General features: G+C 45.0%; 4 protein-coding genes across 8 annotated transcripts; 2 read left to right on the forward strand and 2 right to left on the reverse strand.

Annotated features, from left to right (window-relative positions):
• Window positions 1-93: 93 nt before the first annotated feature.
• On the reverse strand, window positions 94-2,121 carry rpl14 (ribosomal protein L14). Its single transcript, XM_047019112.1, has 6 exons — window positions 2,039-2,121; window positions 1,156-1,257; window positions 949-1,043; window positions 710-809; window positions 361-414; window positions 94-190 (listed from the first exon to the last, which is right to left on the reverse strand). Exons 1-6 carry the CDS (start codon window positions 2,039-2,041, stop codon window positions 128-130), a joined length of 417 nt encoding a protein of 138 aa, XP_046875068.1. The 5' UTR covers window positions 2,042-2,121; the 3' UTR covers window positions 94-127.
• Window positions 2,122-2,501: 380 nt separating this feature from the next.
• Window positions 2,502-10,125, forward strand: abcf1 (ATP-binding cassette, sub-family F (GCN20), member 1). Of its 2 annotated transcripts, none has more exons than XM_047019547.1 (27): window positions 2,502-2,727; window positions 3,417-3,466; window positions 3,589-3,666; window positions 3,839-3,974; window positions 4,138-4,172; window positions 4,284-4,376; window positions 4,903-4,962; window positions 5,302-5,397; window positions 5,482-5,547; window positions 5,726-5,809; window positions 6,050-6,148; window positions 6,239-6,361; window positions 6,454-6,554; window positions 6,655-6,740; window positions 6,832-6,971; window positions 7,154-7,302; window positions 7,479-7,562; window positions 7,648-7,772; window positions 7,886-7,998; window positions 8,094-8,268; window positions 8,390-8,464; window positions 8,560-8,630; window positions 8,716-8,748; window positions 8,850-9,018; window positions 9,145-9,209; window positions 9,295-9,367; window positions 9,562-10,125. In XM_047019547.1, the coding sequence occupies exons 1-27, from the start codon at window positions 2,667-2,669 to the stop codon at window positions 9,732-9,734; spliced, it is 2,613 nt and encodes an 870-aa protein (XP_046875503.1). In that variant the 5' UTR covers window positions 2,502-2,666; the 3' UTR covers window positions 9,735-10,125. The 2 variants fall into 2 exon arrangements, with proteins under 2 accessions (XP_046875503.1, XP_046875504.1); XM_047019548.1 differs by having other exon boundaries at window positions 2,506-2,727; window positions 3,420-3,466.
• On the reverse strand, window positions 10,120-11,953 carry mrps18b (mitochondrial ribosomal protein S18B). Of its 2 annotated transcripts, none has more exons than XM_047019549.1 (7): window positions 11,847-11,953; window positions 11,409-11,571; window positions 11,231-11,328; window positions 11,060-11,128; window positions 10,818-10,884; window positions 10,639-10,698; window positions 10,120-10,490 (listed from the first exon to the last, which is right to left on the reverse strand). In XM_047019549.1, exons 1-7 carry the CDS (start codon window positions 11,925-11,927, stop codon window positions 10,294-10,296), a joined length of 735 nt encoding a protein of 244 aa, XP_046875505.1. In that variant the 5' UTR covers window positions 11,928-11,953; the 3' UTR covers window positions 10,120-10,293. The 2 variants fall into 2 exon arrangements, with proteins under 2 accessions (XP_046875505.1, XP_046875506.1); XM_047019550.1 differs by having other exon boundaries at window positions 11,409-11,568; window positions 11,847-11,952.
• A 673-nt stretch (window positions 11,954-12,626) lies between these two features.
• Window positions 12,627-23,861, forward strand: ppp1r10 (protein phosphatase 1, regulatory subunit 10). Of its 3 annotated transcripts, none has more exons than XM_047019171.1 (19): window positions 12,627-12,657; window positions 12,828-13,119; window positions 16,733-16,841; window positions 17,087-17,173; window positions 17,624-17,759; window positions 17,981-18,032; window positions 18,186-18,275; window positions 18,384-18,521; window positions 18,629-18,734; window positions 18,856-18,959; window positions 19,055-19,164; window positions 19,264-19,423; window positions 19,555-19,698; window positions 19,821-20,067; window positions 20,261-20,336; window positions 20,419-20,637; window positions 20,738-20,867; window positions 21,234-21,620; window positions 21,715-23,861. In XM_047019171.1, the coding sequence occupies exons 3-19, from the start codon at window positions 16,735-16,737 to the stop codon at window positions 21,882-21,884; spliced, it is 2,463 nt and encodes an 820-aa protein (XP_046875127.1). In that variant the 5' UTR covers window positions 12,627-12,657; window positions 12,828-13,119; window positions 16,733-16,734; the 3' UTR covers window positions 21,885-23,861. The 3 variants fall into 3 exon arrangements, with proteins under 3 accessions (XP_046875127.1, XP_046875128.1, XP_046875130.1); XM_047019172.1 differs by having other exon boundaries at window positions 12,639-12,657; window positions 12,828-12,900; XM_047019174.1 differs by lacking the exon at window positions 12,627-12,657 and adding an exon at window positions 14,616-14,699 and having other exon boundaries at window positions 12,830-12,900.
• The last annotated feature ends 592 nt before the right edge of the window (window positions 23,862-24,453 follow it).

A 24,453-nucleotide genomic window follows, 5' to 3' on the forward strand; every position in this document is an offset into this window, starting at 1 on the left:
TGAGCCATCCACCATTGCATGGGCAGTGTACCATAAGCATACAAGCTTTCCAAAACAAGACTGGTGATGTAAACAGACTTGGAGACACAGGAGAACAATTGAACAAGATTGTTTATTTGGGGACAGATTATGCCTTCTTTGTGGCCTCCTTCTGCAGCTTCTTCACCTCGTGCTTGATGATCTTGTTCCTCTGAGGACAGGAGACAAAGGTAAAAGTCAGGAAAACAGCAGAAGCAAAAAGATATGCTTCCAGAAAAAAGGTTTTAAAGGTAGAGAAGACCAACACATTAGTTCATTGTCTTGTATAGGTCCTTTGATCTGGACCTGCTTAAGTACACAAATCAGATTGGTTTTACTCACCATCTTCTTGGCCTTCATCACCTTGTAACGGTCAAAGTCAGTCATTTGGGACCTCTGCAAAGAGAAAGAACAGAAGACGAAATAAGCGACCACACCAACTGGATTCTAAATTATTTCAATTTAAAACATATCAAACAAATGATAAAAAAAATATCAAGGACTACATTTTATAATGTCATGACAGAACTGTGTGGGGAGCTCCAATTCCATACTTTAAATGTGGTTTTACCCTCATGTTCAAACATGTGGGCACGCTTGTCCCCCCAATAACAAATCTCTTGAAAAAAATCTAGGTCACAATAACATTTACAGACAATAATACAGAAGTACATCAGGATCTTGGCATCACCTTTTGTCTGGCCTCGATCTTCTTGGCCCAGCTGCTTTCTGCCCACTTCTTGTTTACCTCGGCCTTTTCCCAGGCGCGCTTCACAAACTTCATGCGGGCGCTGTGAATAAAAAACACCTCAGGGGGTTAAATACTGGAGTGAGCATGACCATGTCTGAGTTCAACTGTGCCAACTGTCAAATGGAAAGAGTCAAGGGAGTTGAGGCACAGGGTTAGATAGGGAGGGGGGCATCATTTACCTGTGTGGTACTTTGATCACGTAGTCAGTAAGCTGCATGCACTTGAAGGGCATAGACTGCCTCTTCACCCCTGTGCATGGTCCATCCACCAAGGCCTGAGAGAACCAAAGTAGAGCATTCAGCACATTGGACATATTGCCATTTGGTTTTACCATTAGATATCAGGTGCAGTTGTAGCACAGGATGAAAATTATATAGGGTACTCACCCTGTTTTGGTCAATGACATCGACAATGGCTACTAGCTTGCCCTCGTGGGGTCCAAAGGACACAAAGGCGACCCTGCCAATCTCAACGTAGCGTTTGAAGACCTGAAGGGAAGACATGAGATATGTACTGAGGTTGATACTATTAACATTGTCAGGTCCCTACAGACGTTGGAATTGGACAAGCATTGTACACAATAACTATATCCAAATTACCTACGGCCCCCGCCCCCAAAAAATATTTCACAAGTTGGTAACCAATAATCAGCTAACATCACTACCTGAGTTTGAGTCAACTTGCTTTGGCTTGTCTCTCTGTGGGTAACGTAGGCTGCTTGCCATTGTCTACCTAATACGTATATTTGAGTAGTCGAGCTGTGTATTGTGCATACATACAACATCATTGATCAAGGGGCACACTGATTTTTTAAGCAACTTAAAACTGACGCTTATGGCAGTAGCATGTGTGACAGAACCATGAAGCTAGCTAGTTAACTTAAACACGGCTTCTGTCTGAAAAGTAGCACCACCACACTGCAATTAAGTCAGCAAGCTAAAAACCAACGCCTCCGAAGCAGACCATATTGTATCCTCACAGATTTGCTAATTCAGCTCTTCATTTTGAACATGCTTGTTAGACCTTAGTACAGAGATACCACTCGGTTGGGCGGCCCGTGGAGGACCACGTTGTAGCTTTACAGGCAGTGGGCACGACATTTCGAAAATATATAAACATAGGATACTGTTGTAATCAACTTACAAAACGTAACATAAACTAACGTATCGATATATAATGTATGAAAATACATCAGTAGTCGATCGTTTTGAATAAAAGTCACCTATGTATTCATATTTCTAAATTCCAGAAGCTTCATGGCGAACTCACCATGATGGCAGTCAGCGATCAGAAAGGCCGTAGCATTTCCGTTCGTGGCACATACTCTTTCCGCTCTGTATGTGCACATGCGCGTGTGATGTTACATTGGTTTGGAACATAAGTTCACATCATACCAAAGTAAACTGAGTACATTTAGTCAACATTTTAAATTGACATTTCAAACAGCTGATATAGCTACCGGCATTCGTATGATAAACATTTAATTAAAACCCTTGCAATACAAATCAACATAACATAACATTTACAAACAACAGAAATAGAACACGGTCGTTTCCTTCATAAATCTCTCCCCTTTGACTGACTACTCAATTAATGTGAGTGTGTATGTTAAGGGATCGTTACACAAATGTATTTATGTATTTTATTTTTGATTGGGTGCAATAGCTGTTGCAAATCTAACGATGGCGCTGTGAAAAAGATGGACAGTCAGTTGTCAGCCGGCTGAACTGCTGCAGCAGCCAGCATCATCATAGTGGGACACTTCAGGCCGCATGAGTGTGTCTGACAATACATCCTTGATACTGACTTGACAGTAATCAGTGTTGAAGCTGTAGTTATTTTACAAATAAAAACCAAACCTTTGGTTTGTTTATAATCGTAGAAATATATAGTCGAAATGCCGAAGAAATCGAAAGAAGAGGCAGAATGGGAAGGAGACGAGGTGGCACCAGCGGCAGGTAATGCAGCATACCCCTACTAGCCAGCTGCTAGTCCTATTAGCAACGATGCTAAGCTACAATTGTGCCTGCTGGCTAACTGCATACTGTGTCAGGAATGTATTTGCTACAGTTAACGTTGGTCACTTGTTTCACTGTTGCCACATACTTTAATCTCAGTTAATTGAGCATGCCCCACTTATGTAGGAACAACTTAACAGTTTACTTTGACTAATAAAGTTATCTGGCCATCTGAAAGTGACGGATGCTAGATATTAGCTATCAGTAACAGTTAGCTGTATCGAATGATGTAATGCCAATGTAATAGAGCACTACATCGTTTTAAACTACTAACTCAATCAATGCACATGGTGCGTATATAAACTACCATTGCAATATTGTTTTGCGTCTAGATGACAACTGCCAAAAATTCTTGTCGTCAGTGTTAATCTTTGTCTAAGAATTGTCTGTCATCGTAGCTAACCAGTGTCAGTGTGTTGACTGGTCCAGACTAGGTAGTCTTGCTCGCAAGCTAGCTAAATGTTTTGTTCAGCTTGCTGGAACGGATTGCTGTGTTGTCAAAATGCCCCTTGTTGCGCCCGCTCGAGTCATGTGGTTTCTGTCTTTGTCATTTCAATATGTTGAGAAAGACAGTTTGTTTTGTCTGCAATGTATTACATAAACAAATGAATTTACCTATCACTTCTTAGCAGAAAAATCGGTAAAGAAAGGAAAAAAAGACAAGAAGGGGAAAAAGAGTGTAAGTTTATGTTTAAGCTAAATTTCTTTTCCATTAATTATCTATGAATAAATGATGTTTCAGCATTAAATCCTAATGTATGAAGGTAGTCATGCTCAGGTACATATCATCCACTTTCACAGTTCTTTGAGGAGCTTGCTACAGACAACACAGCTGAGAAAGAGGAGGAAACTGCCATGAAGGAGGCACAGGGAAAGCAGGTATCTGTACTCTGAGTGACACTATGAGGCGACCTATGATGTATAGTGACTGTTACTTTGTATCATTCGCATCAATGTGGCCTTTAGATGTAAAGTTGCAACTTGATTTTGAATTAAGGAATGTTTTCAAACTTGATGTAGGCCTACCTGTTAAATTGTTTCTTTCTTTAAGCCCCAGAAAAAAAAGAAAGACCGGCGGAAAGGAAGAGGTGGAGACGGAGATGAGGATGATGAGGAGATCATGGAGCGACTTAAAAAGCTGTCCGTGCAGCCCAGTGATGATGAAGAGGAGGAAGAAGAAGACCAAAGTAGGTTGATGCGTGTCTACTGGTCAGAGAAACACATCAGCTGTGTGTATCCTTTAAGAGAATAGAAGGGAGCGTTTGCTACACACTACTTAGTTCATTTATATGGATGTAAATGAAATGGAATGTACTGGGTTTGGTTTCTCATCAAGTTTTATTCCCACAGTTGTGGCCCCCATGAAAGGAGGCAAGAAAAATAAGGCAAGTGTTTCATACAAATGTATGCTTTGATCTATAAATATAATTAACATTGGCTAGATATACTTTGTTTCTCCAAGGTTGCTGTGGTTAAGTATGGTGGTTCTCTTTCAGGGTGGGAACATCTTTGCTGCTCTTAGTCAGAGTCACAGTGATGAGGATGGTGATGCAGGAGGGGATGATGAAGATGATGCACCAGTGAAAAAGGTGTGTAGTTAACTCTCCATCTCTATACTTGTATCCAGAAAGAAACACTTAACTATTTTACTCACACAGTTTTTCTAAAATAGATGTTTTGTTAGTTTCTCTCTGTGTCTACTGTTTGAGATAAATTGGAGATTGTTAAATGTTTAGTGCTAAGAATGATACTGTTAGTGATGCAATAGGATGTAAGCCCTTGAATGATACTAACCTCATTTCAAAGTCTTGTGTCGTGTGTTTGTGCCTCACAATCTAATCTAATCCATCGTCTTCTACTTCTCCACTCCTGTCTTCAATCTGGCATCTGGCCAATTCTTCAAATCCTCTCTGTCTGACCAATAACCATTTCACTACTATATACACTCCATATCAGTTAGTTCTCTGTGTTTTTCATCCTGGAATTTCATCTGTCCCTGTGTATGTGTCTGTATATGTTGGAGTTTAGACAATTACATTCTTCACTTTCAGAAAGTCACAAGGCAAGTTTTCATGAAAACAAATTGGTATTTGTGTCTGGTCATCTTTAATACAGGAGGTTGAGAAGGTGCTTAAGGGCAAGAAAAAAGATAAACCTAAACCCAAGAAGGTCAAGGTGGGTGCCGGAATGTGTTACTGCTTTTATTATCTTGACCTCTACCATCACTGCAGCACTCTAAATCACCCCCCTCCCTCCACCTGTCTGCTTTCACTCATTCTTTCTTGCTAAAAGGTGTCTAATCACGAAGGGAAGGGAAATTACAAAAACACTTTTTATATTCTTTCTTTGCCGCCTTTTTAACATGTCACACTGACCAACCCTCTGACTTTTCTCCATGTTGAAATGTACAGCTCATCTGCTTGCTGCTGTAACCCCACCTCATGCTACGAGCCTGCGTTCTGTCCTTCCAAAATTGTGTTTCTCACATGTACTTATTTCCTGAAACGGGAGCAGCCTCCGTCTGATGACGAGGAAGAGGCTGAAAAGAAAGACGAGCATGAGAAGACGGCTTTGAAGAACAAGAAGACGGAAGCCAAGGCACCAGCGAAGGTGAGACAGGTGACTCTGACGGTTTCTCTCTGGACTGATGAGGACCAGTGATAAAAATAAAGACTCACCTCTGTGTCTCTGCAGGCACCTGAGGAAGATGAGAAGGAGGATAAGCCCCAGCCAAAGAAAGGCAAGAAAGAACAGCCAAAGGTAATTTAAGATGGATCAAACTTTATTGAGGTAATTGGTGACAAAAAAAAAGTGGAAAAGGTTTTCTTGGAGAGTGTGTTCTGGAATACTTTGTGGTCTTGCAGGGTGTGTGCTGCACTCATCAGGCTTTGACTTAATGGTGTCATACTGTTATTTTAATTGTACATTGCCAATCTAGAAAGGTAAACCCAATCGTCCACCACCCAGTGACGATGATGATGAAGATGAGGAGGAGAACAGCGACGGAGAGGACACAATGATGGTAACTATAGGGGAGGGTATAGCTCAGTGGTTAGAGCACTTGACTGCAAATAAAGGAGGTGTCAGGTTAAAATCGGTTATAAACATCGCTTTAGATACAATTGTCTGCTAAATTAACACAGTTTTGTACATATTCTTATTTGAATTCTGGTTTTCTGTACTAACTATGGAATATCAGCATCACAAAGGTTTGATGGTTCAATCCCTCAGTCAATTTCTTCATTTCTCCCTCAACTACCAGTGTGCTGAGGATGTCATTGCAGAGCAGGCTAAGGGAAAGGATGACGATGACCCCTTCGCAAACCTCAGCAAAAAGGAGAAAAAGAAGAAGAAGAAAATGGTAATCTGTCAGACTAAACCCACCATGCGAATGACAGTAGAAAAAAAAGAGAGAAATGACCTCTGACCTTGCTCGTGTGTTTGACTGCAGATGGAGTACGAGAGGCAGGTGGCGAGCGTGCGCGCTCAGAACGCCATCGAGGGGGACTTCTCTGTGTCCCAGGCTGAGATGTCGTCCAGGCAGGCCATGCTGGAGAACGCCTCAGACATTAAGGTGAGGACTCCTAAGTCCTGCTTCCTTTTCATTCCTGACGAAAGTACATATATGTCTTGGCTGTGTAATTCCATGCACTTGTTTTCCCTTAGCTGGAGAGGTTTAGCATATCCGCCCATGGAAAGGAGCTCTTTGTCAACGCCGACCTGTTGATTGTTGCGGGGCGTCGATATGGTTTGGTTGGGCCAAACGGGTAAGCAGTCATTCTTTATAGGTTTGTTTATTCCTTTTAAAAATTGAAGCGTCAATAGGATACGGCGAACACTAATGTTGTTATTTACTTCCTTTTTCAGCAAAGGGAAGACCACCTTGCTGAAACATATCGCTAACAGAGCCCTCAGTATTCCTCCCAACATTGACGTGCTGCTGTGTGAACAAGGTAAACAACCTGCCCCCTTAAAAAGGCATATTTATGCCCCTCACTCACTCCCACGCTCACCCTCTTGTCTGTGTGCGCTGTGTATCCACAGAGGTGATCGCTGACGACACTCCGGCCGTGCAGGCGGTGCTGAAGGCCGACACCAAGCGCCTGAAGCTGTTGGAGGAGGAGAAGCAGCTGCAGGCCCTGCTAGATAAGGGGGAGGACAGCGTGGGGGAGAGGCTGGAGAAGGTGAGGGGAACCCCACTCCGACAGGGGATGTAAAGTAGAGCTTTGGTGGGCAGCATACGACTCATGGTAATATTAAAATGGTGGATGCGCTTCACAGTGCTTTACCTCTGCCGTAAGAGGTTCTTGTCTGACTTTGGGAGTAGCACAGATAAAGCTGCAACTGCGTGGTTTGGATCTCCTAGGTGTACGAGGAGTTGAGGATTATTGGTGCTGCTGCAGCAGAGGCCAAAGCCCGTCGAATTCTGGCTGGACTGTCTTTCACCACTGAGATGCAGAACAGAGCCACAAAGAAATTCTCCGGAGGCTGGAGAATGAGAGTCTCTCTAGCCAGGTAACAACAGCATCACCTGTTTGCTATCCAAGCATCGATTTACATCGTATCTGGGGACTCACTTTGTTTTAGGTACCAAGTGCTATCTACAACTGAGTAACAAGTAGCTATGCTTTAGGGAAATTTACACAACCTACCAAGTTTGTCTTGTTTTATTGTGCCTGTCCTTTTCCCAGGGCTTTGTTCATGGAGCCAACCCTGTTGATGCTGGACGAGCCCACCAACCACCTGGATCTGAACGCCGTCATCTGGCTTAACAAGTACGAAGCAATCAGGCTTTTAACTAGCGATCCGTAGGAAAATAACGAATACAATCAACACAATGCTTTTTTTGGTCCTCTACAGTTACCTTCAAGGCTGGAAGAAGACGCTTCTCATTGTCTCTCACGACCAGAGTTTCCTTGATGAGGTGTGTACGGACATTGTTCACCTGGACTACCAGAAACTCTTCTACTACAGGGGAAACTATTGTAAGTAAACAGCCAAGGATATTGGATCAGAGAAACTGTGCCGAGATCTGAGGTAAATAGAGAGGAATTGGTAAGTAGAGCATTAAAAGCCTTGCCTTGCCTGTCTCCCCCAGTGACCTTCAAGAAGATGTATGTGCAGAAGCAGAAGGAGCTCCAGAAGCAGTACGACAAGCAGGAGAAAAAGCTCAAGGACCTGAAGGCTGGTGGCAAGTCGACCAAACAGGCTGTGAGTGGAACTTGCTCCTCAGCTGACTATCCCAACCCTCTCATCGGGTTCCTTTATCCCCGCTCACTCATTCTTTCTATCTCTTTCCTTCCCAGGAGAAGCAGACCAAGGAGGCCCTCACAAGAAAGCAGCAGAAGGGCAAGAAGAAGGGAGGGTTGGAGGAGGAGAGCCAGGAGACCCAGGATCTACTGAAGAGGCCCAAAGAGTACACTGTCAAGTTCACCTTCCCCAACCCGCCCCCTCTCTCACCACCCATACTGGGGCTGCACAGTGAGTCACCCTGTTCCTCCTGTTCGTCTGTTCCCTCCAATCTTATGGGCCACACATTGCCCATCTGTGCCACTTGCAGACCAGGTTGTCACATTCCTTAACCATGTGTCTTCTAACTCAGCTGTGGACTTCGGCTATGACGGTCAAAAGCCTCTTTTCAAGAACGTGGACTTTGGTATTGACATGGAGTCTAGGAGTAAGTAGAGCTTTTCAAATCCTTGAAACGGGAAAAAGGATTCACTTTTGCTCCATATTTCTTCAGTGTCTGATGCACATGGCTTCCTTGTTTAGTTTGCATAGTTGGCCCCAATGGTGTTGGGAAGAGTACCCTGCTCCTTCTCCTCACTGGCAGATTAGAACCGGTGAGTGTACATTGTAGGAAAATACACAGAATCTCTGCTCATTAGTGGTATTGTGATTCTAATAAGCCTTGTTTTGCCTTTCCAGACCAAGGGAGAAATGAGGAAGAATCATCGTCTGGTGAGTCATCTTTCCTATGCATTTTTGCACTCTTGAAAGATGTGAGATGTTTGTCTGTGGCCACTCAAATCTGTGGTGTCTGTCTTTGTGTCTCTTTCCAGAAAGTGGGCTTCTTCAACCAGCAGTATGCCGACCAGCTAAACATGGACGAGGCAGCGACCGAGTATCTGCAGAGGAACTTCAACCTGCCCTACCAAGACAGCAGGAAGTGCCTGGGACGCTTTGGCCTGGAGAGCCATGCCCACACCATCCAGATCTCCAAACTGTCAGGTAGCAGCACGACTAAAACCTTTCGTTGGTCCACTGTTTGTCAAAGTAGCATAGCTCAAGGCTGCTGTTGGAGAGGACACCGTGGGTGATCTATGTCAAAATAAATGACTTCCTTTTCCTCTTCAGGAGGTCAGAAGGCCAGAGTGGTGTTTGCTGAGCTCTCCTGCCGGCAGCCTGATGTGCTGATCCTGGTCAGTAGTGCTCTCTCTGTATTCAGTCTGTGTGTTGTCCCAAGAACCACACCAAATGACTTACTTTGTTGATTTGCCCCACCAGGATGAGCCTACCAACAACCTGGACATTGAGTCGATCGACGCCTTATCTGAAGCTATCAATGAGTACAAAGGAGGTAAGTAGCTACAATAATATAACAATGTACCCTTGCAGTGACAATGAATACACGCATTCATTTGAATGTGAAGCAAATAGAGGACATGGCATTCTTTAAGTTACAAGTTTTGTGCTTGATCATCAGTATTCAGCAATCTTTATCTGACTGGTTGTGTCATATAATGATTATATATTGATCTTCACCTCCTCCAGCCGTGATCATTGTGAGCCACGACGCCAGGCTGATCACAGAGACCCAGTGTCAGATGTGGGTAGTGGAGGACAAGGCCGTCAACCAGATCGACGGGGACTTTGAGGACTACAAGCGGGAGGTGTTGGAGGCCCTTGGAGAGACCCTGATCAACAAAGTCAAAGAAAACCCCTAGTCACAGACACCCCTTTGAGGAATGACCACAGAAGGAACCACACTATAAAAAGAAAACAAATGCTGTCCAATCAGCAGGACCATGTCATCTTCTCAGTGCTGATGTGCTGTGGTGTCCTCTCCACATACTGAATGAAGACCTACACGCCATCTGGACAGGTTGGGATGTGTCAAACGGCACACATGGACAATGGGACAGATTGAAGCGGCAGGATGCTAGTGTTTTCATTACCCGTATTACATGTCAAGAGGAAATGACAATACATTAACACTGGCCCTATAAATGTAGACAATAAAGCTCTAATTGACATAACAATTGTCTGGGCTAATTGATATATGTTACCTGTAACACGCAACGCAAGCAAAGACAAAATAAAAGATTTTTGCATCTTATATGTTATAATTTATTGTGTAATTTAGATATACAGAAGCATTGTCTCATTGTGTCAATTCTGTGAACTTAGAGGGTGGATTTGTTACTTCAGATACCAGGGTTGACATATCTACATTTCAGCAATAACTGAAGTTGTTTCACTGATCCACAAATGGTATCCTGTCATCTATTTGAGATAAGCCTTGTAGAGTCTCTTGATTTTAGACAGTTCTTTTTCATCTGGTTCGATTCTGTGGTACCACTTGTACCAGGCTTCACCTTTGGCCAAGGCTGAAGGAGTGGAGGTGCATCCCACTGCATCATGGGAGTTGGAGTAATCCTCTCCTGTGAAGTCAACGTAAGGAACCTGGAAGGGTATCAACCCTAGAAGACAAACCATATTCAAGTTTCAAGAGGACTGATTGAGTGTCACGACAAGCACTGACAGGTTGCCCTTCAAGGACATGCATGCAAGGAAGACAAATGGATGCTGAAATAGATTCAACTTTGAATAGATTTAGAAACAGCTCACCATGGTCTTGTGCTGTGTTGATTGCTATTTGTAGCTGCTTCTGCTGTTTCATGCACACACCTTAGACAGGGAAAATACAATTGTTTACAAGATATCGGTTTTACAGTTAACATTACACAGGAATGTTTTAATATTTTGTATCTATTTTACTTATATACTTCCTCAGGTAGCTTTATTACCTGTTCGTGTAGGGTCATACACTATACCAGTGTAGGGACTAATAAACTGTTGCAACAACTTTACATTCTGCAGGGAGATATTAACAAATGTCAGCCTGTTTGAAGTGAAGTCAAGTAATTACGCAGTAGTCTACATTTAATGACCACAATGTAACGCTCCATGGTAGCAAATTAATTAAAAGAATGGAGGTAAATGTCAACTGTCTGGAACATATTGTGTTATGAGTGGAGCCTTATTGGACCTGGTAATGGATGATGACGTTGGGATCTCGACAGATTGGGCAGGCATTGCCACATATCTTGCTTCCTCTCTGAAAACAACAAAAAAGCTTTGTGTTGACAAGTGCCATACAAACAAGAAGTCTTTCTATGATGAATCACATTGGTCTACATCCAATTAGTTTCGTGCTTACAATGCAAGTCTTGCGTGTTTTCTGGGGGGGAATTCCTCCTTTGTGGTTTCTCCTGTAGTCTGCCCATACGGGACTGCTTCCATAGCGTTCAATGTACTCTGAAAGAAAACAGACTATCAATGGGGACAACCTAGAGCAATGACACATATGTACACCTCAACACCATCAATACTCATACCTTCACTCTCAAGGTAATCCCAGGGTCTGTCCTTGAAGCGGACTTGAGTTTCAGATACATTTAAAGCATCGTTATCACCTTCTAGAGATGGTTTAGTGCCCATATAATGGCCTGGCTGCAAAAATGGAGACACTGCCTGAAACCATATCCTGACAGGAAACTTCTGGAAAATAAGGAAAGCACAGATGAACCACCGGCACAGTTACAACCCTAATCCTTGGACTTGCTGGTAACAATAAACCTACAAACCATCTGCTGCAACGTATGATTGCCCAGAGTTAGGCTTGGCTAAAGTGGCTTCAGCTCAAATCTATTTAGCATACACTCTAGCTAACTTGGTCATTATGTACTAACAGCACATCACTTGCAAAGAAATTTAATGATAAGCAGAGGTTGGTTTTTCCAATAAGTTGCGCTTTGCATACAATCACTAAATACCTTAGAATGCGGACTTTTCAATATAAACAAGGGAGAAACACGACTAAAAATCCTTCCAATGCCTCGTACGGATGCTGCCATTTTGTTTTTCCTGATGTAAATTGAAGGGTCAAAGGTAGAAGTTGGGGGGGGGGGGGAGTATTTGCTTTTTATTACTAGAATATTATTACGTAGTTAAAAAATTTCATTTTATATTTTTGTTAATGTTTTAAGAACAGTAGGCCTACATACGTTTTAAAGTCGTGATTTTAAGGCTGGTATTAAGGAGGAGTTGAACAAATCTCAATAGTTCGAGACCTTTCCTTCAATGATGTCTTCACAAATTTAACGAAACTTTACTCATGTTTATAAACAGGAAATAAATACCCGCTAGTTTGGTTAAATCTAGCAAAATTATATGATAGTACGCTACTAAAGGCGAGGAGACAAGATAAGGAAACACATCTACACTATTGGAATTTGGCCGTGTTTCGATGCTCAGCGGCCATTTTGTAAAATAAATGCGTAGTCATTTATATCAAAAATACAGATTATGAACTTTTACAACCCCATTATTGTATCGTCTGAAAGGACAAATCGTTGAACTGTTATAGCATGCGTGACTAAAATCGAACTTGGTCAAAGGACTACACCAATAACGTTCACCAAGCCAATTCTCTGTCCTTGAGTTAACAATGAAGGTCATTCCACAAAAGCGCGTGACAGAAAACGCCATTTTGTCACCATAAGTACGACGCGTTTGACGTCAAAAACGTCAGGAGTATATAAATAAATCCCACCCCCTTTCTGTCATTCCTGGATTTGTTCTGAGGTGAGTAACGTCGTAAAGAAGACGTGGCAATTTTAAACAAAAATACTACGCAATAATACATATTTTCATGCTGTACATTTTGACACATCAGCAAAAATTAAGGTTTGACCGACGACGGAAAAAAAACGATTTGGGGATTTATTTTAAATGGCTTTCGTTGTCTCTTTCAGGTCTGACTTTGTCTCGAAGATTGGGCGTCGAGGACTTTGAACAACCTAACTCAAAAATCATTTTTTTCTTCAAGTAATGGACATTTGATTACTATTTTTGCCTCCAGTTTGTTGAAGAAGGAAAAGATAGCTTTTAACTTCCACTACCCCGCCCATAAAAGCAGTTTTTCAGCCATTAAGTTTGTTATAAAACCATGACGGTTAACGTTATAAAACTGATGAAATAAGGAATAGATGTTGCTGTAAAGCACAATATAATAAGTACCCGAGACGCTGAGGAGAGGTATTTATAGTAAGTGTTTATTTTCAAACGAATTTGATCCGAAATTCATGAAATCAAGCTTAAAGAAAGGAATCTGGCTAGCCTCCGTAACGAGGCTTAGCAGCATATAGCTAGCAACATCAGACGAACGCTACGTCAACGGTAGCTAAGCTAGTTTATGAGCTCACACAGGAAAGTCTACGGAGCCAAAACGGTCCGTTTCTTTGTGTGTGAGACTTATTTTACGGAAATATATTAACGATGAAATTTTCAGTCAGCTGAGTCGTAAATTAACCATAAGCAATCTATTCATAAAGATTGCCGTAGGCACAGCCAGGGATATTTTTTATTTGGATTTTTGCCTGCTAAATTGATGCATCTAGGGGAGCTCCTTGGAACAAACACCCAACGCAATCTATACATAAAGATTGCTTAGTTTGAGGATGTCGGATTTATGTTGTACAGGAAAATGGGTCCTTTTGTAAATTAGTCATAATTTGAAATTCTGTGCTTTGATACCGACCTACCTCTTATTGTTGTCGATATTGTTAGCTAGCACTTTGTCCATGTGCCCGATATTTGTACATGGCAATCTGAGGATAAAGATTGCAGGATTGAAATGCTCAGGGGAAATATTCTTCCTAGGGCCAGAACACGTTTGGCTGGAATTGCATTGCAACAACATGGTGGACTGGTTGTCGTTTTGTCCAAAGAGAACACTAGGGACTATTATGGCTTCATCGTGCTTCGGAAAGACGGTTGGGAGTGAAACCCAGGATGTTTATCCAACAACTGCTTTGCAGTTTAGTCCATTTACTTCCGTTTGTTTCTAGTGTTAGTTTCGGCTGGAGATTTTGGTATATGTGTCCTCATGAAGTGCCTTAACTAGTTACTCTGGTGTCAGAGCCATTGTTCTTTTGCTATCCGTGGCTACAACGAAGTGGTTAACAAAAGAGGGCAGGGCTTCGATATTTTCGGTGGATCACGGGGTTCTCCCCCTCTAATACACACTCCCCTCGAGCTCATTGAAGCAGCGTAACAGCGAATATGGCAGATGTCCTTTTACCGTATGTTTTACAAAGAATGTTGAAATCTTGCGCAACTAATATTGGTTTTGGCCATATGCCAGGCGATTTAAACACGGGAGTAGTAAGACAACCATTGACTTATTTACTTTTATGTTTAACTTATTTACATATTAAATTAGTTTAATCAAGAACAATGTAAGTTCACTAAACCGTCAAAGATAATTTAGGATGGTGATACACTACAAAAATAAGCAAACGTGTACTTTAAATAACAATGCTTTTTAATTTAAAACCCATCTCACTAACAGAATTAAAAATAATAATAATAACCCTAGAGAGATGTTTCTTTGTATAGATAAAAACTGGGTGGGATACTTAACCCTACCTTTCCATTGACATGTAAAAATATGAACACTCACTATGACATTCCGTTCCATGAACTTGCAATTAGGATCATGTCTAACAATTCTGTATTGGTTTTGTCTACTTGTGTAACAGTGGCATTTGCAGGAGTTGTGTGTTGTTATCCCGTGTTGTGGAGTTCTGAGACTATATAAAACTTCTACTACAACAGTTTAACGGGTAAGACCAAACTGATTTCTCACATGATACTTCAATTTATACATACAGATCCATTACATGGGGAGAATAATTCCAAGCTCCTGGTAATGTATTCAGAGCTTGTGTTGCCATAACAAGCAATTAAAAATAGTCTAAAATGAACATCTAGGGATTGAATAATAAATGCATGCAGTCCTCACCCCACCCAGTGTCAGATAGGCCCATAGATGGAGGGGAGAGGTTTGCTGACAGGATGAACACAAATTCCAAACAGGCAGATTGATGTTGTAATGGACCCATGTTCTAATAGTTGCCCAACCATGCATATTAAATAGTTTTGAAGTGATCTCAAAATACTTTCTTAATTTACTGCAGGCTGATATATTGGTTTACAATTTTCCAGCAGTATTTTATTTCTTTGCATTGAATATGTGCTACAGCACATCGGCTAGTATATTATTTTGTGGTTATCATTTGTGGTATTTTTTTTTCACCGAAATGAAACTCAACGACTAGTGAAGGCATCCATTTCAGTACATTTACTGCCTACCAAAATGAATAAAATACTGTAGTGTCTTAAGAAGAATAATTATTTGATCAATTTTGTTATCTAATATTTATACATAAACGTTTATTGTATTCAACTGCTTAACCCTAACCAAGGTGATGACATGGTTGTAAATCTGTATATTTTGTTAGATAACATTGGATTACAATTACCAATAGAGCTTGTAATACCATATTTTACCATGTGATGGCACCATATGCCCAAATCTGCTTTTTACTGTAGACATGTTTCTTAATCCCAATGTAGTGTCTTTGTGAGACGTAACATTTTAGGGTAATATAATTTGCAACGTGTAGCTATTATATGTATATTTACCAACATTTTAATATAATTTGTCACCTATGTTTGTGTATCTGAGAAAATGCTACAGACATGTTTACCAAATTTAACTTTGTGTCTTAAATATCCAACATGGAATCTTACCTTTTTGGGGGCAGTTAATCATTATTCTTGAGTTAAGAAAGCTTTTGATTGGCCAGTCAATGTTTATAAAATGTTTTAAGGGAAGGTTTTGGAAATGAATTACATTATACACAATGGGAAGAAACGATCAATTTATTTCATCTTCACAAGATCTTCCCCATAGAGTGGGCAGTTTCTCAGTTCTCCAAATCTTATTACTAAGCCTTTGTCATCCTTTTTTCCAGATTTGTTTACGAAGACAAAGAACCACTAATGTTTTTCTTTTGTTTATTAATTTGTAATAGTAAAAAAAAAAAATGAATAAAGCATAGTGATTTGAATAGTCGACATGAACATATACTGTGCTAGTTCAGTGTTGTCATTGTATGCCATTACCTGCTAAACTGACTCATTTCACATCTACTTCCTCAATGGTCAAACTTATAACAACAGGAGATTTGTTTGTCCTTCTAACAGTTTTAGTGCAGAACACAGGACTCTGAAAGGAAATTAACTGGACACCGTGTGTATAGTCTCTGTTTAATACTATATTCCATGGAGAAGAACTGGCAACGCCCTGTCCCGCCCCTCTGTTGTAGTAAAAAAAAAAAACTGTCCAAAAATGTATGCAAATGATTGAGTTGTGCGTTAAAACAAGTGAGGCATGAGAAGTTGCCGATTGTGGAGGTTCCCAGTGGAACCTGTGGCTGGTGTCTGGTGTTGTGTGACCAGGACTTGATGCAGACCTCTTTGGTCCTTGCAGTGCTGTTCTGAAGCCTCGGGTTGTCAAATATTCAAGTGACTAGGATATTGGATTTCAGTTGGATACCGGAATAGGAAATGTTTCTAGTGTGGTTTGCAGTGCGCACGTTGACCCTGTTCTAGACCGTTCCAGATGAGATCTGGACTGTGTTTGTTCCATGGAGCTCTCCCTATAGGAAGTTAGACTGACAGGCCCATTAGCATGTTTGTTGAACAAATATTAAGTTTTGCATTTCTAACCTTCCAGATGAACGATAAATCATGTCCAGGAAATATCCTGCTTGTTTGTATTAAATGTGCTTGTTGGGTGTGTTTGTTTCAGAGATGGCAGTGGGCCCGGTGGACCCCAGAGAGATCCTGAAGGGCGTGGAGGCGCTTCTGGGGAAGGATGGAGAGCTGCGCAGCCTGGAAGGAGTCCCCAAAGTGTTCAGGTGAGGAGCTGAACATCACTGGAGCCCAGTAACTGGATCAACTGTTGATAGGTGGTGAAATGGCTGGTTCATTATTGTAATGTCTCACCCATGTTTAACTTGGGACCAAACCTGACAGAATGTTTCACCCGGGAATACATTTTAAATTAAACGTTGTTTTGTTTCCCCCCCGTAACAAAATAACTATGTTGAGAATATCATCTTGACAAATATTTCCTGTTTTGTTCCCTTGTTTGTCCCTTCAGTCTGATGAAAGCCTCACACAAGATGGTCAGCAGGTGTATGTACCTGAACATCTTACTGCAGACCAAATCCCACGACGTGCTCAACAGGTGAGCTGAACCACTTCTCTTTTGTCAAGTACATTTGATTTATCCCACTAGGGGAAATGTGTTTGTAGACAGGTATTAAAACTACATAAATACTACATAAACGGCCTACCTGACACCACACAGAGACAACTACACAAAACAATACAGTACAGTACAAGGATCACTTCATGTTGAAACCCAGAAATAAGTTCCGTCAATGAATACTTGTGCCATTCATTTATGCGAATTTAGCCTCCCAATAGCAAAAACAAACAAAAGACCCCCCAAGTATTTTTGTTCTGTGGGTGGAAACTCTATAGAGAGAAGAGCAAGAGCTAAACGGGGGGGAAGGGAAGGGGGAGTTTGGAACTATCTGGAACTATCAAGCTCGTCATTCACATTTCCACGAATATCGGTTTCATGGTTTGTCGCCGGGACAGTTTGTAATGTCTCGTTCTTCCTTGTGTTCAGGTTTATCCGTGTCGGGGGCTACAAGCTGCTCAACGCATGGCTCACCTACGCCAAGAGCACCACCAACACTCCTCTGCTGCAGCTCATCCTGCTCACCCTGCAGAAGCTGCCCCTCAAGGTGGACCACCTCAAACAGGTAGAGCACAGCCCCAGCCCCACACACGCTCTCTGCATACAGGCTGGACCTCTTTAGGAGCTAACATCATTCAGTGAACTCTAGTCCTGTTGGATGATGGTTGTGTGGTAGTCCTAACTCTCCTGTCTAACCGTCTGGTCTAACCCTCTGGTCTAACCCTCTTGTCTAACCTTCTGGTCTAACTCTCTGGTCTAACCCTCTGGTCTGTTCTATTTTACCAGAACAACACAGCTAAGCTGGTGAAGCAACTGAGCAAATCTGGAGAGACAGAGGGTGAGTTTGATGAACTATCACATGCCTGTGGTTATAAAAAAATACTCATTAGCCACAATTACAGGGCGGACCCATTTTTTATGACTTTCATTTGGCGCACGGCCATTTCCTGGTGTTGGTGGTGTGTTTCTAACCATGTCTCTTCCCCCTCAGAGCTGAGGAAGCTGGCTGCCGTGCTGGTGGAAGGCTGGATGGCCATCATCCGCTCGCAGAGCGTGTCCGCCAGTGGGGTTTCTCCCGCAGGTACGCCCCCCCCAACCCCTACACACACATTCTGTACACTCTTAACTTACACTTTCCCTGCGTCTATCTTTCCATAACCCCCCCGCCATCTTGACGTTCCCTCCCCAGATAAGAAACGAAAGAAGGAGGAGGGGAAGGTGCTGACGCGGGACCCAAAGATCGAAGCAGCAAAGGTGGCAGAGGAGGAGAAGAAGAAGGAGAAGCCCAAGGCTCACGCTCCGAGCCACGCCAAGATCCGCTCCATAGGTAGGTCCTCCTCCACGCTCTCTTTCACAACCGTAACACCTCAATATTTGTATACAGGTGTTTTAAACACCTGCTTTCGTGTGTATATTAATTTTTTTTTCTCACAGGACTTGAGATGGACACCCCCACTCCTGTTCCCATCAAGAAGCCCCCCGTGCCCCTCCAGCTGGGGGACAAGTACAACATCAAGCCCGCTCTTCTCAAGAGACCCAGGTAATGCGATTTTGCGTATTCTTTGCACTTCAGCGCCCCCTCCTGGCCGCGACACAGTACTGCGTTTCTAGTGGACTTCACTTGTATCCTTCTGACAGGTGTCTTTTTCTCTCCCTCACAGCTCTGGTCCAGGGGATGCCCCCCCGGTAGAGAAGAAATACAAACCACTCAACATGTCCACCAACTCCACCAAAGAGATCAAAGTCAAGATCATCCCTGCACAACGTGAGTCCCAGTGCCCCCTAGTGTTTCCCTGTCAGTAGCACTGCTGCATTATTCCTGGTAGCTTCGAAGCTGACCCTCGATGTCCACCTCCACAGCTATCGAGTGCACAGGGTTCCTGGACGCGCTCAACTCCGCGCCAGTGGTCGGCCACAAGATCAAGAAGAAGAAGCTCAATGCCAAGGCGGTCTCTCCAACGTCCAACAAGGTGAGACCCCCTGTCGCCTTTGAGACGCCCTGTCATACTCGGAGCCTTTTGTAACATGGACATGTTCAGTTAGACACTGTCTCGTCTCTGTCTCTGTAGCCGAGTCCGTTTGACGGCAAAGCGTCTTCCTACCCGTCGTCCCAGGGCCGTCCCTCGTCCCCGGACGCCCCTGCCTCCACCTCGCCCCCCAACGAGCCCCAGGAGCTGGAGCAGCCCGGCACCCCTGTGCCTGCCGACGACCCCGAGGCCGCCGAGAACGGTAAGGAACAGGCTCAAGGACCTCCCCCCCCACCCCCCCTTTGGCCACTTCATTTGTGCTCCTACTCCCCCCCCCTTGTATCTCTGCTAAAAGTCTCTCTCCCTCCCTCTCTCTCGGTCTCTCTCTCTCAGGTGACAAGCCCAACGCCCTGGCAGAGCCCCGGGGCGAGGAGGAGACTCTGACCAAGAAAGGCAAGAAGAAGAAGAGCGTCCGCTGGGCGGAGGAGGAGCAGCTGAAGGAGTACTTCTACTTTGACCTGGACGAGACGGAGAGAGGTCAGGGGATGAGTACGCAGTGCATTTGACCATGTTTCTCGTCCAGTAACGGCCACCTCTGAGACGTCTTGAATGTGACGTGGCTGCGGCTCATCTAAACATCCCCGTGTCTCCCCTTCTAGTCAACGTCAACAAGGTCAAGGACTTTGGCGAGGCGGCCAAGCGCGAGCTGATGATGGACCGCCACACGTTTGAGATGTCCCGCCGGCTCTCCCACGACACCATGGAGGAGAGGGTCCCCTGGACGCCCCCCCGGCCCCTCACCCTCACGGGCTCCCTGGCCGCCTCGGGGGCCAACAGCAAGGAGAAGCTCACCCAGAGAGATCGGGAGATGGGCATCCTGCAGGAGATCTTCCTCACCAAAGAGAGGTACGTACGGGCCTCTCGCCCTGACAGAGGCACATCAAGGCCATTTCCATTCATGGGTTCCTTTGTTTTGGGGGACCTCAGACGGGTTCTGGAATGTGGGCGTGTTCTGGAATGTGGGCGTGTTCAAGTGGCATCTTCTTATGCCTGGTGTTTGTGTGTCCCCCCCCCCCCCCCCCCCCCCCCCCCCTTGCAGTGTGCCTGACTGCCCACATGAGCCGGACCCAGAGGCCTATGAGCCCATGCCTCCACGCCTCATTCCTCTCGACGAGGTAGGTGTCTCCCACACACACACACACACACCCTGCCTTCACGGTGCACACCTCTCTAACCCCCATCCCGCTCCCCTCTCAGGACTCTACCATGATGGATGACAGCTACCCAGAGCCCATGGACACCACTCCCCAGCCAGGCCCCGCCGGGGTCCCCATCGAGGGCTCCAAGCTGCCCCCTGTCCTGGCCAACCTCATCAAGTTGGGCACCAGCGGACCCAGCCCCCAGGCAGTGGGCACGCCCGGCGGCCCCGTGGTGCCGCCCTCCGTCAACGTCCAGGAGCTCCTGTCCTCCATCATGGTGAGTGGGGAGGGCAGACTGTGTCCAGGCGCTGCGCCGGGCTCCCTGGGAGCTTCCCCCGACCCTGACGGCTCTTTCTCCCTTCCTCCCCCCCCCCCAGGGCGCCCAGGGCACACAGTCCACCGAGGACCTGATCAAGCAGCCCGACTTCTCTGACAAGATCAAGCAGCTGCTGGGCTCTCTGCAGCAGACCCAGAACCAGACCCCCCCCATCGGACCCCCCCCCGGAGGTAGCTACAGCACCACCTTATACTGAACACACCCCTCCACCCCTCACACAACACCCCTCCACCCCCCACACAACACCCCTCCACCCCCCACACAACACCCCTCCACCCCCCACACAACACCCCTCCACCCCCCACACAACACCCCTCCACCCCCCACACAACACCCCTCCACCCCCACACAACACCCCTCCACCCCCCACACAACACCCCTCCACCCCCCACACAACACCCCTCCACCCCCCACACAACACCCCTCCACCCCCCACACAACACCCCTCCACCCCCACACAACACCCTACATGAGATACTGGTCGCTCCACCTTTTTGGATTTACCAGCTAACACTGTGTGTGTTCTGTCTCCACAGTGAACCAGGGCTTGCTCGGACACGGCCCAGGCATGAACAACATGAACATGGGCAACATGAACATGGGCATGCAGATGCCCATGAACGGAGGCTACCCTCCCAACAAGCCCCCAGGCGCCCCCCCGCACTTTAACCACCCCCCGCCCCCGCACAACCACGGGCCCCCCTTCAATGCCGGGGGCGGCCCCCGCATGATGGGCCCCCCGCCGGGCCAGGGGCGAGGCGGAGACAACGGCAACTACTGGGGAGACGACTCCATGAGGGGCGGGCCCCACCGGGGGGGCGGCGGGGGGGGGCACTTCCACCGTGGCCGAGGCAGGGGAGGGGAGCAGGGGTTTAGAGGTCGCGGACGAGGGGGTCCTAGAGGAGGCCTCAACAACATGGGAGGTAAGTCACCCCGTGGCTCCAATCACCAGAGCAGTTGACAGATAGCGGTGGAGTTCCTGGTTCTAACACGCTAACTCTCTGTTCTCCTCCTCAGACATGTCCAAGAGACCTGTGTGTCGCCATTTCATGATGAAGGGTAACTGCCGCTACGAGAGCAACTGTGCTTTCTACCACCCTGGAGTGAACGGACCCCCGCTGCCCCCCAATCACCCGGCCAACAGTCAGCACAGCCAGCACCCCCCCCACCCTCAACATGGACACTAGATGTGACAACTCCCCGCACACACACTCTTCTCCACTAGGTGGCCGGCATCCGGTACCGGCAACCAGAACCAGGGCTTCCTGAGAGACTTGCCCAGCTTTGTCCTGCAGCAATCAAAGACTGAAACTAAAGAGCTTTTACAGGATGCTACCACTATGGTTGTCCTAGGGCTGTGGTGGGACTTGTCATGATGACACAAGACTGGGGAAACACAAACTGAAGAGGGTGCAAGTACGCCTGGTTTTGGACTCAAGTTCTTCCTTCAGAACACACTGAGCTGGAAGCGTCACATGCCAGTCACATCTGAAGAACAGAGCCTGCATTAGCTGATAACTAAGCGCCCCCCCCCCCCCCCCCATCAGGGCACAGTACACACAAACACACCCTCTTTCTCCCTCTCGATCTCCCCCTCTTGCTTTCTTTCTACCCCCCTCTCTGGGAACACGTAGGGGAAGGATAGCTGTGAGATGAATATGATCCAGGATTATAGGTGTACAGATATTTTATTGCGATCATTTTTAACACCACAGTTGTTCCCAGAGTAATGACCACTATTTATGGAGGGGGGGTTTGCACGCCTCTCACTGTATCTGGCCCGCGTCTCGCCCCGCTGCAGCGCTCCAGGCCAGCTATGCTTATGGGATCTAATACTGACTCCTCCATGGTTTCACTTGGTTTAGTCCAATCACCAATGGGCATAAACCCCCTTAACTGTCCCCACCATGAACCTGTAAAAGATGAGCAGCTCACCGTGAGATCTCACAGTGAGAGTCAGCTCACCAGGACATGAGCCCTGGACAGCCAGGGCCAGATGAACTCCCAGGTGGAAAATCTTGCACTGTTTCCAATTGTGGTCCTGTTTCTCATATGAAAAGCTTCTAGAAGCCAGTTGATATATATCACATCTTATAGTAAGGTGGCTTCCGTTGAAATGAATGTCGTATTCACCAAATATTTCCTAGGCAGTGATGTATGAACGTGTGATTTAGTGAGCCAGCTCTCCCTCTCCCAGGGCAACTTGGATCACGGGGTCAGCTGCTCTGCTCATTCAGATGCACAGGGCGACCGTAGAGATATATATCTTTTTTTTTTCTCTCTCCATCAAACTTAGGAAGCACTTTGAAAAATGGCATTAGCATTAGTGCTAGTAAATTAGAGCCAATCCCATGCCTAACCTGCCCACTAATGACTGATCTAGCCTTTAGTCTTCATTGGCTTTCCCATGGGACATATTCTGTAAGAAAGGCCTAAGGCCTTGAATGTTTCCCTAAGATAATCGATCATACCATAGTCTTTAATTTATGTAATTGACCAACCCAGACGAATGGCTTCTGGAATATGTATATATGTTTTATTTGACCGACCTGAGGGCCTTTGTGGAAGTGCTAGTTTGCCTTGCAGTGACTGGTAAGGCATATATCAGACTGTCAGTTGTCATTGTGCCGGAGACGGCCTGACCGCAGACTTCCTGGTTTCTCCAAGCCCCGGTGTCGTGAGGGCCTCCTGATCCTCCCGTAGGACTTAGCAACAGGATTACATGTGACAATCATGAAGGTTAAAAGTCCTCGATTCCCATCGGCATCCACTTGCTTCTTAGCTCTGCTCCGTCACCTGCTCTGCTGGACCTGCGTGCATGGGCATCCGAGGGCATGGGCTCACCGAGGGCATCGGGTCATCGAGGGCGTCTTCATTGTTACACGAAGCTCAATTGAAATCAATTATTCTCTGGGTCAACAATTTCAAGTGTTTTCTGTGAAAACAGTGGCCTTCATGTCTCTTGTGGGACTGTAATAGTGTCGTCTCCTTTTTATTTTCAGTTTCTTCTGTTTTTATTTTTATACAAATGTTGATTTCGGGCGAAGTCCAGTTTTTTGTTTTGAGATGTTTGTATTGATGTGGTTGTGTAAATACGTACACACACATTCATACACATACAGTATAAGTATTTTGTACATGAAGTAATAAATGTTATAAAATTAGTTATTTGTGTCTTTTAGTGTCTTATTGTTTTTTTTTTTGTCAGGTTTCTCTTTCAATATTAAAATAGTAAGATAAATAAATGGAGATTATCGGTAAGGTATCGATGAAAATTGAAAGCTATTAATAATATTGAGACCTATGAAATAAAAATTGCCAGTTGAGCAAGCTGTCGTTAAACTTTACCTGTTAGGGATGTCCTCATTCAGTAAAGGATTGTTCAGTTTGACATATACCATTTATGACCTCAGCAGAGTAAGTAATATCTCTCTAATGGGTTTAAACAGGGCTATATACTCCCATAATACAGCCATTCAAACTATCCTTGTCCAAACTCAGCTGCATCCTGTTCAGCCAATCAGGATAAAGGACAGCCCAGCCAATGGCAGAAGGCCTGGTGTAGCCGGTGAGATCCGTGTTCTCAGGGCTGGGCTGAACCCAGATGGTCGACGCAATGTGTGATCAGGAGTGGCTTTCCACCCTGCCCAACCGTTCAAATATTGACCAGGTGCTATGACACACATCAGAAACCCCGCCAGAGAAAGAGAGAGAGTGAAAGGATGTGTGGTGGCCCAGAGCTTAGGGCCACCTCAG

The sequence above is a fragment of the Hypomesus transpacificus genome, chromosome 4 (genome assembly GCF_021917145.1).
Source record: "Hypomesus transpacificus isolate Combined female chromosome 4, fHypTra1, whole genome shotgun sequence".
In the NCBI taxonomy this organism is placed as follows: domain Eukaryota; kingdom Metazoa; phylum Chordata; class Actinopteri; order Osmeriformes; family Osmeridae; genus Hypomesus; species Hypomesus transpacificus.

Coding starts and splice junctions, on each gene's coding strand:
- rpl14 (XM_047019112.1), bottom strand. Junction 1,044..1,155: donor ATGTCATTGACCAAAACAGG/GTGAGTACCCTA, acceptor TGGTTCTCTCAG/GCCTTGGTGGATGGACCATG. Junction 810..948: donor GTGATCAAAGTACCACACAG/GTAAATGATGCC, acceptor TTTTATTCACAG/CGCCCGCATGAAGTTTGTGA.
- abcf1 (XM_047019547.1), top strand. CDS start 2,667: ATGCCGAAGAAATCGAAAGAAGAGGCAGAATGGGAAGGAGACGAGGTG. Junction 3,975..4,137: donor GGAGGAAGAAGAAGACCAAA/GTAGGTTGATGC, acceptor TTATTCCCACAG/TTGTGGCCCCCATGAAAGGA. Junction 6,972..7,153: donor TGGGGGAGAGGCTGGAGAAG/GTGAGGGGAACC, acceptor TGGATCTCCTAG/GTGTACGAGGAGTTGAGGAT.
- mrps18b (XM_047019549.1), bottom strand. CDS start 11,927: ATGGCAGCATCCGTACGAGGCATTGGAAGGATTTTTAGTCGTGTTTCT. Junction 10,885..11,059: donor ACGTCATCATCCATTACCAG/GTCCAATAAGGC, acceptor ATCTCCCTGCAG/AATGTAAAGTTGTTGCAACA. Junction 10,491..10,638: donor CAACACAGCACAAGACCATG/GTGAGCTGTTTC, acceptor TTTGTCTTCTAG/GGTTGATACCCTTCCAGGTT.
- ppp1r10 (XM_047019171.1), top strand. CDS start 16,735: ATGGCAGTGGGCCCGGTGGACCCCAGAGAGATCCTGAAGGGCGTGGAG. Junction 17,174..17,623: donor TCCCACGACGTGCTCAACAG/GTGAGCTGAACC, acceptor CCTTGTGTTCAG/GTTTATCCGTGTCGGGGGCT. Junction 19,165..19,263: donor TCTCTCCAACGTCCAACAAG/GTGAGACCCCCT, acceptor CTGTCTCTGTAG/CCGAGTCCGTTTGACGGCAA.